This window comes from Equus quagga, chromosome 4 (assembly GCF_021613505.1).
Source record: "Equus quagga isolate Etosha38 chromosome 4, UCLA_HA_Equagga_1.0, whole genome shotgun sequence".
In the NCBI taxonomy this organism is placed as follows: Eukaryota; Metazoa; Chordata; class Mammalia; order Perissodactyla; family Equidae; genus Equus; species Equus quagga.
Genome location: NC_060270.1, coordinates 72,403,495 through 72,418,917, shown reverse-complemented (window position 1 = coordinate 72,418,917; position 15,423 = coordinate 72,403,495). Strand labels below are relative to the sequence as shown.

Here is a 15,423-nt window from a genome sequence, read left to right as displayed (position 1 = left end):
AACACACATCTTCGAGGCAAGCTCTCACGGTGCTCAGGTCCCGGAGCTCAGCGGCAAGACGGCCTCTTCCTGTCCCCAGCCTCGTGAGCACCAGGCCGGGCAGCGGGCTTGCTCCTTCCTTAGTCCCACGAGAAGCCCTCCCCTCTGACTAGGAACTTAGCAGAAGAAGAGTAAGACACAGACACAGAAGTTTCTCCCTCTGCAGCCAGACCTCTCGACACTGACGCTGACCAAGCACAGGACCCAGGAAGTGCCCTCCAGAAATTGGGGTGCCCATGCAAGGTACCCCCTGCAACCCCTCAGCAAGGGTGGCCAGCTGAGCAGCCTGCAGCCAGGGGCCAAGCAAGGGTTCAGACAAACCCCACACGTGGCATACGGCACAACCAAACTCAAGGCAAGAGGCGAGCTGTGCCCCAGACTTTCAGGGTCTGCAGAAGTGGCAGGAAGCACCTGGGCTGTGCCTTAGGTGAGAAGCCCGCTCCCTGGCTGCCTCATTCATTGGTAGCAGAGACCTTGAGCTTTGCCTCACGATTTCACTCTCACCACTGGGGAACTTCTTGTCCTCTGATGCCAGTCACTTGGGAGTGGACCCATCAGAGGTTGTCATGCTCCCTCTGGGCCAATCACTGATGGGAGAGCTCGGTGAGAGTCCTACCCCCATTTCTCTCAGTAAGGAGCTGTTTGGAGAAAGTGAGGAAGGGGTGAATGGAGGCTTCTGGAAGCTCTGTCACTGATCAGAGAGTTCTTTTGGGTAGGGATTGTCTCACTTCTCGGCACCTTACCCAGGGCCTAGCACACAGGTGTGCACTGAATGTATGGATGTTGGATAAATGGATGAATGTGTGGATGGATGGATGGATGGATGGACGGATGGATGAATGGATGGATGGATGGATGACGGATGGATGGATGGTTGGATGAACTGATGGATGATGGATGGATGATGGATGGATGGATGGATGGACAGATGGATGAATGGATGACTGGATGGATGGATGGATGGGTAGAAGGCAGATGGATGGATGGATGCTCTAGTTGGTATATCCAGGAGGTTATGGGAGGGCTGGAGTACATGCAGGAAAGTGGTCTGCTCTATATAGCCTAGAATAGGGGTGGGGATCTATCTGCTTGCTCCCGCCCCCATCATGTTTACACATTCAGACCCCTCACTTTGAGCCAACAAAAGCCCTTAGAATCGACTGAACTGACTAGGAGGCCATTCTCAGCATGACTGTTAACCAGCTCTGTGGCCTCAGACCGTTCCCTTCATTTATCTTAACTTAAGTTTCCTCTACTGGTAAATGGAGAGGAACAGTTGACTCACCCAGAGACCAGGGTCATTACAGAAGTCAAATGGAAAGGAGCTCTCTGCAATCTCACTGTGCTGCTGAGTGTGGGGACTGGAGTGTCACTACAAACGAGAGAGAAAAGAGCTGCCAATGTGCTTTAGAAAGTATCCATCAAGTAAAATAAAATACAGGAAAATGCTGCATGACCAGTGGCTGCATCTGTGTTTCCAGGACATCATGATTTTGGTTCCTTTAGGCAGCTCAGGGACCCTCCTAACACCCACGCCCCTGCCCTGAGACGTTGCTCCTCCCCAGCCCCTGACTCGCCCATCATCCAGCCCTCAGCCTGGACCCCATCCCACCTCTGACCCACTCCCAGAACAAACTCCAAGCACATTCAAAGAGAGTCAGCCACAAAGTTTATTACGTGTATTGGCGCAGAGAGGAATAAGCCAATGGCATAAAACTCTTCCATCTTTCCTGCGTGGGGTAAGAATGGCCCGAGTAATAGGACATGCTGGGCCAGATGCAACACCATGACAGTGGACACTGTCAACCCCAACATGTACAAGCACCCGCATACACATGCGCCCCATCCCACACACAAGCAACCCGGCCACAATAAGCCTACACAACACCCTACACACATACACTACACACACACACTACACATCCACACGGATAGAAAGGCTCCAGGAGACCCCTCCTAGAGGCAAGCCGTGCCTCCCCGGCTTTGGCCATGCTGGTCCTTGCCCCCTAGAATCGCATCTCAAACTCTTGCCGGTCCCCCCTAGATGTGGTCTTCCAGGAGATGGAAGGCTCCACGGCTCCTTGTTTCTCCTCTCCTGCCCGCCCCCTCCCCACCCTCACCCAGAGCTCAGTGACTCCCTCCTTGGTGCCATCTCCTCCCTGCTCTTGCCCCCGGCCCTTGTCTGGCTCCTCTCCTCCATGGAGAGGGCCTGCAGGCCTGGGACACATCTCAAGACATTTCATACCCCAGGACCCAGCACAGAGCTCAGTGTAGGTAGGGTAAGCACTCAATAAGTCTTTGGAGAAGAAATCAATAGCCAGCAGATTTTCATCGTGTGTTTTTTCTGCTCAGCCTCATTGCAAGTCCCCTAAGGATGATGACTGTAACTTATATGGCAAACCCTGACTCAGGGGTCACCACCTCCGGGAAGCCCTCCCGATCACTCCAGACCTCCTGGGCCCTCTTGCTTCCAGATGGAGATCCCTTGTACCCAGAGCAGCCATCCAGGCAGCCCCTCCCCATGCGCGTATGGTCTCCCCACACCCCTCAGCATCTCTGCTGTGCAGAGGAGGGGCTTTGTGCCCACACAGAACTGGGCTTGAACTCGGGCTCTGCCACTTCTTAGCCGTGGGCCTGGAGCACACGTCAGTTACCTTCTCAAGTCCCAGTGCCCTCGGCTGTGAGATGGAAAGAATAATACCCATCTTGTAGGGCCACAGAGAGTTTTAAATGAGGTCACGTTGATGTGGATTAAAGCTGCCCCAGGTAGAGAAGCCCAAGGTGACCTGACCTACATGCCGATCTATATGACCCGGTGGATTTTTATGGTATGAATTAGGGCTGCCCCAGGGAGAGAACCCTGGGCATCCTCACCTACATGCCGATCTATATGGCCAGATTCGTATCTAAAGTTATACGACCGCACAATAACCAGACCCCATCTGCACTGAAATCATTTAATGACTTTTTACATCATCTTTTCTTTTTCCAGTACAAATAAGTCACGTACCCATGCCTTATAAATTTAGCCCTAACCCTCAACTCAGGGCAGCAGCAGGAGCTCTGACTGCCCATGGGTCCTGTCCCCATGCAGCAACGGCAGCAGCTCTTCACTGCCCATGGGTCCTGTCCCCATGCTATTCCGTACTATTCTCTAAATAAAAGAGTACCACTGCCAGACCTTGAGAGTCCAAGAAATCTTTCTGTCGACTCTTCGGCTGGCCTTCCCTGCATCAACATGAGCCATGTGTGCCTCGTAGTAAGTACTCATCAAGGAAAAGGAGTACTATGGCTGTTATCACTGATAATTATTACTCCCGTCATTAGCCAGACTGAAGGAGGATAGCGACCAGGTCCCCTGCCACATGCTATGTGCACAGTGGATACCCCATTAAGCAGATTTTGAATGGAACACATGGCGGAGCTGGTTTTCAAAGGCTCGAGGTCAGCAGACTTCTCCCATCGGACTCAGTGGCCTTGAACAGGGTCTGGATGTGCCTGGTGTGCATCCTGGAGCTGGGGAGAGAAAGAAGAAACTAGCCTTCCGAAGACTTGTAAAGTCCATATCGATCTCACAGGGAGGGTCAGGTCTGAAAGGGGCCTGGACTGCATGCCCTCAGTGGACACTCTCCAATGGGCCACGCTGGCCGCCCCCTCCCCCCAGCCCCAGGAGCTTTAGCAGGATTAGCGGGTGTCCTTACTATGCATGGCGAGAGGCCCTGAGCCACTGGGCTGTGCCTTCAATTTGAAATGAAGCCGTGATGGAGCTGGGCCGTCAATGGGAGTTTGCATATTTATGCAGCAGAGCCCCGAGACTTAGTCACGGCTCCAGGCCCAATTATGCAGGGGCTTATTAGCCTGGGAGTCAACAAGGGAGCCCCACAAGGATCTGCACAGGATTGTTGCATACATACCAGCCTATGGGCAATGCTTACCACGTGGCTCATCCTCTCTGGGAGGCCAAGGCATGAACAGTGGAAAAGGCACTGGGTTGACTTCTAGCTTTGACATACAACTGTTGAAAATGGCCTTTCCCCTCCTCATCTGTGAAATGGGTGCAAAGTAAAATGGCTTTACTCACAGGCTCACAGAAAGGATTGCAGACACGTTCGAGAAATGCCCTTGGCAGCACCTACCCCACTGTTGTGCGGATAAATGCCAGCTGTTGACACTGAAATCTTTCCCCTTCTCATCCCAAGCAGCCTTGGTTTGATGATTCCTGAAACGTGTCAGTTCAGGGGAGAACAGCGGTCCCTAAGAATTATTTTAAACACATCTACCATCCCTGGGTCTCAGGCACTTACTCCTTGCCTCACACTGTGTTAGGGCATCTCTTTAATCCTCCCAATCACTCATGTGGTAGGAGCACTGGCCCCATTTACAGAAGGAGAAAGCGAGGCCCAGCAAGTTAAATGTCTCTCAAAGTATTGCAGAATCAGTTCATGGCAAAGGTGTATTTGAATCCAAGTTCCAAGATTGTAGTTGAGTCCCACTGAAGATCAGCAGTTTAGAAAAGTTGGGTGGTGTGCAAGGAAAAGTGACTTTTTTCAAAATAAATGGTTGAATGCCGATAATAATGAACTTATTGAGCACCTCCCCTTAACATAGTTGACACCCATTAGCTCATTTACTCCACCCACTAGTCTTAAGGAATAGGTGGCATTTTACAGAGGATAAAACCATAGCTCAGAGGAGTTATGTGACAAGCCTCACATAACCAACAGGCCAGTATGAGAGACAGGGGCATTCAATTACAAGAAGGAGGGCCTTTGAATCAGACAGACATGAGCTTCAATCTTGGGGAGTTTCCTTGCTGTGTGATCTTGAGCAAATCACCAGCCCTCTCTGTGCCTCAGTTTTTTTACCCTCTCCCGGAGTTGTCATGAGAAGTTTTCAGCTATTTAATTTGCTGAGCCTCACTTCCTTTCATTGTTCAGATTAAGCAAGATAACATAGGTAAAGGGCTCAATAAAAAAAGAAGTAGTTAAAACCACTTTTCTTTCTCTATCCACTCTGCATCATGACCTGGTTGCCTTCAAATGGCAGGGCTATTTTGGTGCACTCAGCTGCTGCCCACTGCTCAGTCTGGTTCCAGGGCACACATCAGATGCCCAGTGTGGCCTGGCATCCCTGCGCCTGCGTCAGTCCCTTCAGCCAGCCTGGAGTCGCCAGGATTGGAGCAGAGGGTCCACCCTTCCCCGTTGCCATCCCCCACGCCCAGGTGCAGAGCATCTGGGAGAGACAGCAGTGCCCAGCCCTGGACGAGGGAACTGCAAGGGAGGAAGAGAGGGGAGAAGGGGCCATCCTCCGAACCTCAGGTCTGGGGCCCTGGGTACATAGCTGAGTAGCCAGATGGAAGCCAAGTTCCTGCCTGCTTTGCACCCATGAAACTGTGGGCTTGCGAAACGCTGCATGTACCTGGAGGAAAAGGCCTCATTGACTAATTCCCACAGAGGCCCATGCGGGCGCGCAGACACACACCGTTAAAAGGCACAGCTCTGCCAACCAGTTGCCCAGGAGTCAAAACAATAGTGGTAATCTCCCTAGGAGATCCTTGGGCATCGTCAGGGCCCCGAACTCCAGTGGCCCTGCCCCCATGAACCTTCACCCTCCCTCAGCTATACTGCATCTTTCACAAGGTTTGAAAAGCTGGAAGCAACACAGGCAGCAGCCAAGCCCCATCCTAACTGGAGCCTGGAGAACAGGGTCTCCAGCGCCGCCCCCAGGAGTCGTCTTCGCCCTGTGCCCGCAGGAGCAGAACTGGGCTGGCCGGAGTTGATCTCTTTCTTTAATTCCCTCAGTCCCAGGGGAGGGGCTGCTGGCTGTAGATGATATACCACCAGGTAGACAGTGAGAACAGGAGGGGAAGCCCTTGAATCGTCTGTAAATTGGATAGAGACATCGTTCACATTACTCTGAAAATAAGGGGGGATTTTCCCACAGGAGGGCAGAAGCTGCTCGAGGTGAGGAGCAACCCTGTTGGCAGGAACTCTTCCTCTGCCAGAGCAGGAAGGTCAGAAACAGCTTGAGGTCTAGAGGGGGAAGACTCGTTTAACCAATGTAAGTTGATCGCCAATAGGACGACGGCGCGCACCTCGGTCAAGAGAACCGGGGCCCGGCACGAACCGTCCCAGGCGTCGTTCCAGAGCTATCATCCCGAGAAAGAGCAGGTGCAGAAGCGTGTTGAGAGTTTTATATTCTTCATGAACAAATCCACACACGTGCATCTGAAAAGTCTGGAAGAATACAAACCAAGCTGCTAACAGAAATTATCTTCGGGGACGGAGATTGCATAAGGAGAGAGAGAATTTTTACTTTCTGTTTCATATTTCTCTATATTGTTGACATTTTCTGCAAGTGCATATTGTGTCAACAATCTTCCAAAAGATGTTTTTCCTTTGGAGAAAATAAAAGAATCCTGACAGCACAGGCACCAACTGAAGCACCCTGCGGGAAGCGAGGCTACCGCCGAGTGGCCCCAGGAGGCTGAGGACCATCCTGGAGGGCCTGGGGAGAGAATCAAATTAGCCCAGAAGCCACAGCGTGGCGGTGCTCGTGTGTTCATGCCGACTGGACGGTTCTGCAGATTTCTAGAGGTGTAACCAGGTCCTTGAAGGTTGCAATAAATGCTCCTTTGTACACTGTCTTCCCCATTCACCCAAACCTTACAAACTCAGAGGCAGGGGCTGGAGGCGGGTGGGGACCCACTGGTTAAGAGCAGCGTTCAGCTTGTTGGGACAATCCCCTCTGATCCCACTGTACAGTCAGACACGCAAGTGGAGATCTTTCCAAAATCTACCCTCTCAGGATCCCCTAGGATTCACCCATTCATGCAGCCAGCCAGCTATCCATTTCACAAGTATTTATTGAGCAGCTACTGTGTACCAGGCGCTATTCTAAGTGCTGGGGAGGGGGGTTCAGTGATGACCAACACAGATGATGCTCAGTCTGCCCTTGTGAAGCCTACGGTCCACAGGGATGGCACATCACCAAATATGTGCTCATGGCAGCGTAGCAAGCCCTGTGGTTCAGGCTCTAGATCAGGGTCCTCTGGACTTTCAGGGAAGGGGAGAGGAGGAAACCCTTGAGCCCCAGGCTGAGGGCTAGGGGCTACTGGAAGTGACCTGCCAGCTGAGCCATGAAGGAGGCGTGGGAACGAACCCAGAGGAGAGGTTTCCAAGTAGAGGGAACAGCATGACTAGTGTAGGGAACAGTAAGAAGGGGGAGAGTGAGAAGTCCTGGAAACAAACGGATGACGATATTAGGAGAGAGCAGACACTGGGGCGGCCTCCACAGAGAGCCTCTGACGCTGGCTTCACCTGCAGAGTGTTTGCCGGGGAGGTTCTTTTGCATCAACGTGCCCTCGTTGTGGTTGGTCTTTGAGGTGTCACCTCCCTGCCCCACCCATATTTCCAAAAGAGTTTGGACTCTGGGGTAAGACCTTAGTGTCACTCCTGGCCCTCACCTTCAGCAAGGCACTTAACCTCTCTGAGCCTCAGTTTCCTCATCTGTAAAATGGGACTAATAACAATACTTACAACACAGGGCTATTGTGAGAAACAATTGTGCCCTGGTACCAACTCCTGGCATATCCTAAGGTCCTAATAAGTAAAACCTGTAGCTCTGTGTGATTGCCCAGGATGTGGTAAGTGTCAAAGCTCAGCGATGGCACGTGGGGGGCTCAGTGTACTATTCCATTTACTTTTGAGTATTTTTGAAATTATTATGACAAAATTTATCTTTAAAAACCACCATTCACGCTGTTTACTGCAGTTGCCACTCTGATCCATGCTTCTTTGGGGAGCGCTCCTGTTTGCTGAAGGAAATTAGCACATGGCAGTAACAGGACCCAAACATTCCTCCAAAATTCCTCATTTCCACCTGCCAGCTTTCCCCTCCGCAGTGTTCTGGGGGCCCTGGGGAGACCCCGTCCCCCGCCCGGCCCAGCCAATTCCATGAGTTGGTTTCAACGCCAACATCAGAGCTTCAAAATCAGGTATAAGAAAGAAGTATTGAGGGGCCAGCCCCGTAGCAGAGTGGTTAAGTTCTCACATTCCACTTCGGTGGCCAGGGTTTCACGGGTTTGAATCCTGGGCACGGACATGGCATGGTTCATCAAGCCATTCTGAGGTGGCATCCCACATGCCACAATTAGAAATACACAACTATGTACCAGGGGGCTTTGGGGAGAAAAAAGAAAAATAAAATCTTTAAAAAAAAAGAAAGACCTATTGAAACTTACATTTTTAAAATTTCTAATCTAAAAAATAGAAAGAAAATCAAGCGTTACTAATACTGAAATATGGATTGAAACTGTGCACTCAAAGAATGAAAGTGCACAGCCTTACCTGTGACTCATAAAAGAACATATTTTCTTGCCTAAGATTCTGGAAAAATGGCAAGTTGAAGGGAAGTACATGGATTAACGCTTGTTTCTTTTTGTTCCACCCGAGGAGACCTGTCTCCAAACTTGGTTCTCCAGCTGGAACACAGATACTGATTTGAATGTGCAGATCCTTTAATGAATATAAATACAAAAAGATAGACATTTTTTTAAAGTATGGATTGGCAGTAGTATACATAAATCATTGATAAGTCAAATACATATATTGGATGTGAGTGCTCAAAAAAGGTTTGTCCAATAGGACTGCATGATCAATGAAGTTTGGAGCAACCAGTCTCCACAATGTGGCCCCTGCATGGTGTCATCATAGCTCCATGCAGAGCGGGGCCTGGATGTTTTGTCTTGGGTGCCCAAGAGAGCCATCTGCTCACACAGATAACAAGAAAAGGTAGCAGAAGGCATAACTTCCATCTTAATTTCCAGGGCCAGGTGTGTATCTCATGCACTCAGGTGGTCCTGAAAATAATTAGTCAACATAGATGTGGACTCTGGCAGTGAAGAAAGTGCCCTCTCGCCAATCATGGACAGCCATGCTCACTTCAGCTAAATTCTCTGCACCTACAAAGTGCCCCCTTTCCCACCACCAAGAGGAAGAAAGGAAAGCTAGTATAGGAGGAGATAGTCACTGGGCCCCAAGGAGAAGGCGTTGGGGGAGGGGATGCTGATGGAGACAGACAGGTCCGAATGGAGCATTTGGAGCTTGTGACCTAAGGGTCCCACTGGGCCATCAATACTGACCCCAATGCCAGGATGCTCAGCTAAGTTCCTCAGGAGTGGGAGCCTCTGTCTGGGGTGCTCTCTCAGGACCAGCCCTGCGTCCCTGGTCCAGCCTCTTCCCATCTGGCCGTTTGGAGGAGCTGAGGCTCCCTAGAGCAGAGGAAGGGCTAGGAAGTGAGTCACACCCTTTTGCTCTCCTCTCAAAGGCTTGGGGACCTGGGAGGCGGATGTCCCCCATCTGTGCAGTCAGGCAGGAGCCCGGCCTGTAGGTCTGAGTTCAAGTTCCAGCTCAGTCTCTGACAAGCTCGGTGGACTTGGGCCAGTCTAGGACCTCTCTGCGCTATATTCCCCACTTCCCAAATGGGCAGAAGAATGCCTTTCCTATTTACTGGGAGATGCCAGCATGATAATCCCAACCTAAGAACACAGTTAGCAAATGGACCTAAAGCAATTAGGAAGTTAAAAGAACACTTTATAACTATGATTGGTAGTAACTCTCTACTCAGCTAGAGACAAGGACAAGTGTCTGGGCAGATGGTTTCTTGCATTCCACATGCACCCCAAGACCGATGGCACACAAAGGTGGTGTGGGGAGGCCTAGTCTCCCCATCCGCCCCTTTCTCAGGGAGTCCTCGAGAGAGATCATAGTAGGATCATGGACCTCAGTGGGTCATGAGGGGCCTGCCTGGGACATGGAGAGTGTGCAGCCGCAGAGAGGTCGCTCCTGAGCGGGCAAGCTCCTATCACCGGCCCTGCCTCCTGCCTGCGGCCTCATCAATCTATCATCCTCTTAGCAGCTGACACCTCTGGCAGCACCTCCCGGCAGCCCGGGCATTAGAATTGCAAGAAGCCCAGTTGCACCGGGGAATACAGATGGAGGAATCTCAGATTCAAATTCGTCTAAGTATTGTGAACAGCCAGAGCCGGGCAAGGCGTTTCTACTGCCCTTCCACCAAAGAGGAGTGGTGGGGCTTTTGTTAGAAGTACAAATTGCTTCTTAATGCAGAGGATAAAGCTGGGCTCCAGCACCTCGTTAGAAATTCCTCCCGTTCCCAGGAAAGCCACCGCTGCATGTCAATTTTAATTTTTGAAATTTAAACCAAGGGCTTTGTGTCTAAGCTCCATCTCATCGGAGGAAGGGGAGGAATAAGTCAAAAAGGATTAGGGGCCTGCTGGGGATTGCAGATCCATAGCAATTAGACTTCATTTGGGTCTCAGACATTTGGTTTTAATCGCATTTCTGGATGATACAATCGACATGGCATCAGAAATTGATACGTGTGCAACGGTAGATGGGGCCCGACACTGCCCTCCCCGGTTCCTGGGCTCAGCTGGGTTTGGGCTCCACAATCAGCAAGGGTGGGGTAGGTGGAGAATTGGGACTCAGTTTGTGTCTAGAACTGGGGGGACGGTGGCTTGTAAATATATATTCATTTTCCCCCTAGGTCTCTTTGAGCACTTTACACCTAGACTCAAAGCAAATGCAGTCACTGCTAATATTCAAGTGAATGACAATAAAACATTATTCAAACAAAGTAAGAGCACACAGAGGAACAGTGACAGCTATAGGACTGTAGGCGGGGGCTACAATTGTCTTTTAAATGAGAGTCACAGCTTTCAGCATCCTCCAGGAGCTAAAGTCGAGCACAATGCTATTTGGGGGCAGACATACAGCTATGAACACTGTCACCCCCCACAGTGACAGGGACCTATGAAGACGTGTGTGTGTGCACGTGTGCAACATGGATTAGTGATGACAACCACCATATTATATCCACATGGTTTGTGTGCGTGTATTTCCAGTTTTACCCACAGACACACTCTGGGTTTGCCTCCACATACACTACATGTCTCTTCAAACAACTGGTCAAAATGAGCGCAGTAGGTAGTAACAGGTTGCTAACTGGTTATTTTGTAGATAACTTACTGTTTATTGGAAATCAATGATGCAACGGCAAAACCACGTGGGGTGCCTTCCTAACCTGGGTGTGTGGAACTCCGAGTGGAAGTGAATAGAGGGGACCAAGCAAACACCTTGGGGTTCAGAGCCGGTGACCCACACCGCCGTGCAAACAGGAAGGGAAGACTCCAGAAACGGGCATCCCTCTCCGAGGGGGAGTGTCTACCTCCCCGACCACACAGTTCTGGGTGCATTCAGGGAGCTGGAGGACCCACAGATTGGCCTCGGTTACCAGCCCCTTTGAGAGATGCGGCCCTGGCTGGTGTGTGGGTACCAGACACGTGCTGAGTACCCTGTGTGCCTGAGTGGGGGTGTTTCTCCCGGGGACTTCCTGCACTTCCTTCTCCGGGCAAACATCTCAGTGATCACCTGCTGGCAGGTGCCTCGTTCATGCCTCCCATTTTGCAGAAATGCCTCCTCTTTCCCTTCCTGTTGCAGAAGCTCCTGCCCTTTGACCTCCACCCACAAAGCTGGCAGCCTTAGAGATCCAGCCGTCCTCTGGTCCCGTCCTGTCAGCCTCTACCTCTCTCAGCACCCTCCTCTGGGCCCCTTCTGTTCAGGGCTGCAGCCCAGGGGAGGACTCCTCCCTCAAAGGGTAGGACACTGCTACCCCATCTCCCCATGTCTTTTCACCCACCCCAGGCGGCAGGGACAAGGCAGTGGCTGGCAAGTAGGGCATAGATGGGGCTGTTTAGGGTCCAGTTAAGATCATCACACCAAGGTGGGCATCTGGAGGTGGGGTCCTGGGGCCACGCTGACAGAGACATCGGAGCCTATAGTCTAAAAACATAATTTAATGCATCGCGGTGGGTCTGAGTTGGGAGTGTGGTGGAGAGGCGAATTTTCCGTTTGCTGGGATTCTGCTGCGGGAGGATTTGTGGCTGACAGGGAAATTTGCACAAGTATTTTGGGTCACAAAGAAGGACGCCCCAGGGAGCTTGTGCTCACTTTGGCCTACCTCGAGGGCCAGCTCGGCCAGGGCGGGGAGCCCTCGTCCCAGGGCACTTAGAGGAGGAAGGGGACTGGAGGAGGGCAGGCTCCTGCCCCGCCTGTCCAGTCCAATCAGGTTTGCAAAGTCTGCGCTGCTGCTGCTGCCACTGCCACTGGGGCCGCAGGGGTTCAGGTTCACGCTCATCTTGCCACTTGGTCTCCCCCTCTCCCTCCCCGGGTTGGGGACAGGGACCAGGAGCACAGCCTGGAGCGTGATGAGTCGCAGACACACTGAGGTTGGGAGCAAAACAGGGAGGACAGCAGGGATGTGTCTTTTCCAACGATGTCAGGAAGTGTCATGAAGCGAGAGCGGTCCTCGCCAGGGAACAGCGCGCCCCCAGGGGCATAGGGCGGCCTAAAGCCACCCCACCTCGCGCTCCCTGTGCCCCTAATCCGGGTACAGAAGAAAGCCCGAGAACGTGCTGTACTTGTTGTTATTGCCTCCATGCGCCTTCCCGCCGTCCAACTTCACGTACACCTCGTCTCCCGAATCGAGGTGCAGCACCACGCTGTTACTGGCGTAGTCGTAGTTCTGGTCAGCGTCCTGCGCGATGGCGCTGGCCCGGACCTAAGGGCAAGCCGCCAGAGCGGGTGGGACAGGGCCCCTCTACCTGGGCCCCTGCCCGGCCCCCACATGGCGCGCTCCCTGGCCGGCCTTCTGCCCGCGGCTTCAGGGCCCACGCTCCCACCCAAACTCCACGCTCTCTCCAACTTAGCCAACTCCTTCCCGGTCCCCTTCTCTCCGCAGCCGGCAAGTCCGGGAAGGAGGGAGAGAGCAGGCTTCATAGACACTGACCCAGAGGGGAAGGGCGGGAACCAGGGGCCAGGACTGAGAGGAAAGGAGACTGGGTGGCAAAGGGGCGACCGGGGCGCACAGGGGGAGCTATGGAAGAATGAGGTTTCCGAGGAGCCCACGGGGCTGCAGGAGGGTTTGCAAGTAACCAGAGAGTGCAGTTTAGGTAGCAGGATCCCTGGGACCTTGGGCACCACCTCTGGCGCTTCATTCCTGTAAACGCGACCAGTGCGCATTGGGAAACAGGACGCTGTGGCGCGCTCCCTCCCGGAGATCTCTCCGGCGCTCGCGAGTAGGGAGAAAGGAAGCTAGTTTCCTAGGCGGTTCGGGGCGCGGGGTGGGGACGAAGGTCTGCGGGGATTTGCCAGAGGGGGTGGGGGTCGGGGGGTCACTGACCTGCCCATTCTTGCAGAGGTCCGCCCACATGCTGGTGCCGTCGCCGCCGCGCATAAGGATGTGATAGGTGAAGAAGTAGATGCCGCGCACCTGGCAGCTGAACTTGCCGGTAGTGGGGTCGTAGTGATTGCCGAGATTGGTGACCACGTCGTCGAACTTGAGCACCTCGTAGCCTTCGTGGGGGCTCTTCAGACCCACGTAGAAGGCGATCTTGGGACCGCTGAAGGCGGCGCTCAGCGCGCCGGTCACTTCGCCCTCAGAGTCGCCGCCGCCCCCGGTTCCGCCACCCACCACCCCGACACCGCCTGCAGCGCCCGCGGTCAGCTGCAGCCCTGGCAGCCCGGGCCGCCCCGAGTCGCCCTTCTCCCCCGGGGGACCCCTGGGTCCAGGCGGGCCCGGCTCTCCAGGAGGCCCCCGTGGCCCGGGCTTGCCGGGTCGCCCTGGATCGCCCTTGGGTCCCTGGATGAAAGGAGGCGGAGGGTTGGCGCTCAGGTCCTGCATGACTTCCAGGGCGGCAGTGCTGGGTCCTGGCGGCGGCGCCTTGGCGCCCGCGGGCCCTCCGCCGGGTGCGGCGCTGTATGGGTCGCAGATCATGCGGCAGGTGCCCATCATTTCGTAGTGCGCTGCGCCGGGGGGCGCCGCCTGCAGCAACAACGGCACGGCGATGAGCAGCCCCAACGCCATGGCAAGCAGCACGCCGACGGCCGCCAGGCAGGCGCGCCGCCGCCGCTGCCACAGCCGAGAGGCGACCGCCACCAGCTCCTCCTTGCCGCCCGGGGAGGTAATGGTGGGGCGGCGCGGGCGGCCCCGCTCCCCGCGCTCGGGGGCCGACTCCGCGGGTCCCGGCCGCGCCCCCGACGTGGCGACCCTCGACTCCGGGCGCCCAACTACTTTAGCGAGAGGCGCCCCGGCCCAGGCGCCGCTGCCCACTGCGCTGGGGCTGCTCGGGAGAGCCACGGAGCCCGACGCGCATGGCGGGGGGCGCACAGGACAAGCCCGGCGCCCCACAGTCCAGGCGGCTGCCGGGGAGCTCCGGGTGCGTGTCTGGCGTCCGGCGCGGGCTCGGCGGCGCTGCCTCCTGCCCCGCTCGGCGGGGCTCGGCGGGGCTCGGCGCGCAGTGAGGGCGCCCGGGCTCCGCGGCGCGCTCTGCTCTGCTCTCCCGCTGCTCGCTGGCTCCCGCGCGGAGGGGGGACCCAGCTACCCTGACGTAAGGAGTCCGGGGCTGAGCGGCGGAGGCGGCGAGGCAGCGCGCGCTGCCATCACTCGGGAGACGGCGCCCTCATGTCATCAGCCTTCGGTCCTCCTCCTATCGAGCGGCGTCCTCGGCAGAGGCAGCAGAGGCGCGGTTCCTCGGGCGGCGCCTGGGAGCCACAAGTGGGTGCAGCGGGCGCAGCCCCCAGCCCTGGCGCCTCGGACACACCCACTCGCCGCCGCACTCACGCGCCTCCCATCCACCACGCACAGACGCCCACGCGCGCACTCCCGGGCGCACGCTGGCACCTCCACATGACCGCAAAGGCGCCCGGAATCCTGATGCCAGCAAGGTCCTTGGGGATCACCTAATCCATCCCCCTGCCTGCAAGCGGGACCAGACTTCCACCCCGCAATTCGACGAGAGCCCCAGTCCCACGAGGCCCTGGAGCGAAGGACTTTCTGAAAGCCCTCCGGCGTTGCTTCTTCAGAATGAAATACACCTGTGTCCGGAAGGTCTTTCACACAGCTAACCTGAGGACTCCAGGCTGTTAAATAGGCTCCTAGGACCACCCCACCAACTCTTCGAATGACTCTGAAAAGCCCGAAGCCCCAATTCGAGTCTGTTAGTCTCAGCCCCTTTCTTCCACCCAGAAAATGGGGCTGTAGAAGTTCACTTAGATAGGCAGATCCTTGACACCCAGCACTTGGTGGTAACCTTGGCGCCCTAGGCTTCCACTCCTGGCTGCCACCATCAGGCAGATCCAGGACAGGTTCCTTTGGTCACCCCCAGCTGCCTCCTGCTGAGGTGGGTTCAGTTACTTTTAAAAATAGTCCAAAGCCATTCTGAACCAAAGTCTTGAATCAGCTGTGAAGCCAGATTTGGAGAAGTATCCATCTCCGGTTCAGCAGGTGAGGATAAAGGAAGGACGG

At 54.6% G+C, this 15,423-nt stretch overlaps 1 protein-coding gene across 1 annotated transcript; it reads right to left on the bottom strand.

Moving 5' to 3' along the window:
- Positions 1-12,498: 12,498 nt before the first annotated feature.
- On the bottom strand, positions 12,499-13,983 carry C1QL2 (complement C1q like 2). The gene is made up of 2 exons (XM_046657648.1): positions 13,300-13,983; positions 12,499-12,678 (listed from the first exon to the last, which is right to left on the bottom strand). Exons 1-2 carry the CDS (start codon positions 13,981-13,983, stop codon positions 12,499-12,501), a joined length of 864 nt encoding a protein of 287 aa, XP_046513604.1.
- Between the last annotated feature and the right edge of the window lie 1,440 nt (positions 13,984-15,423).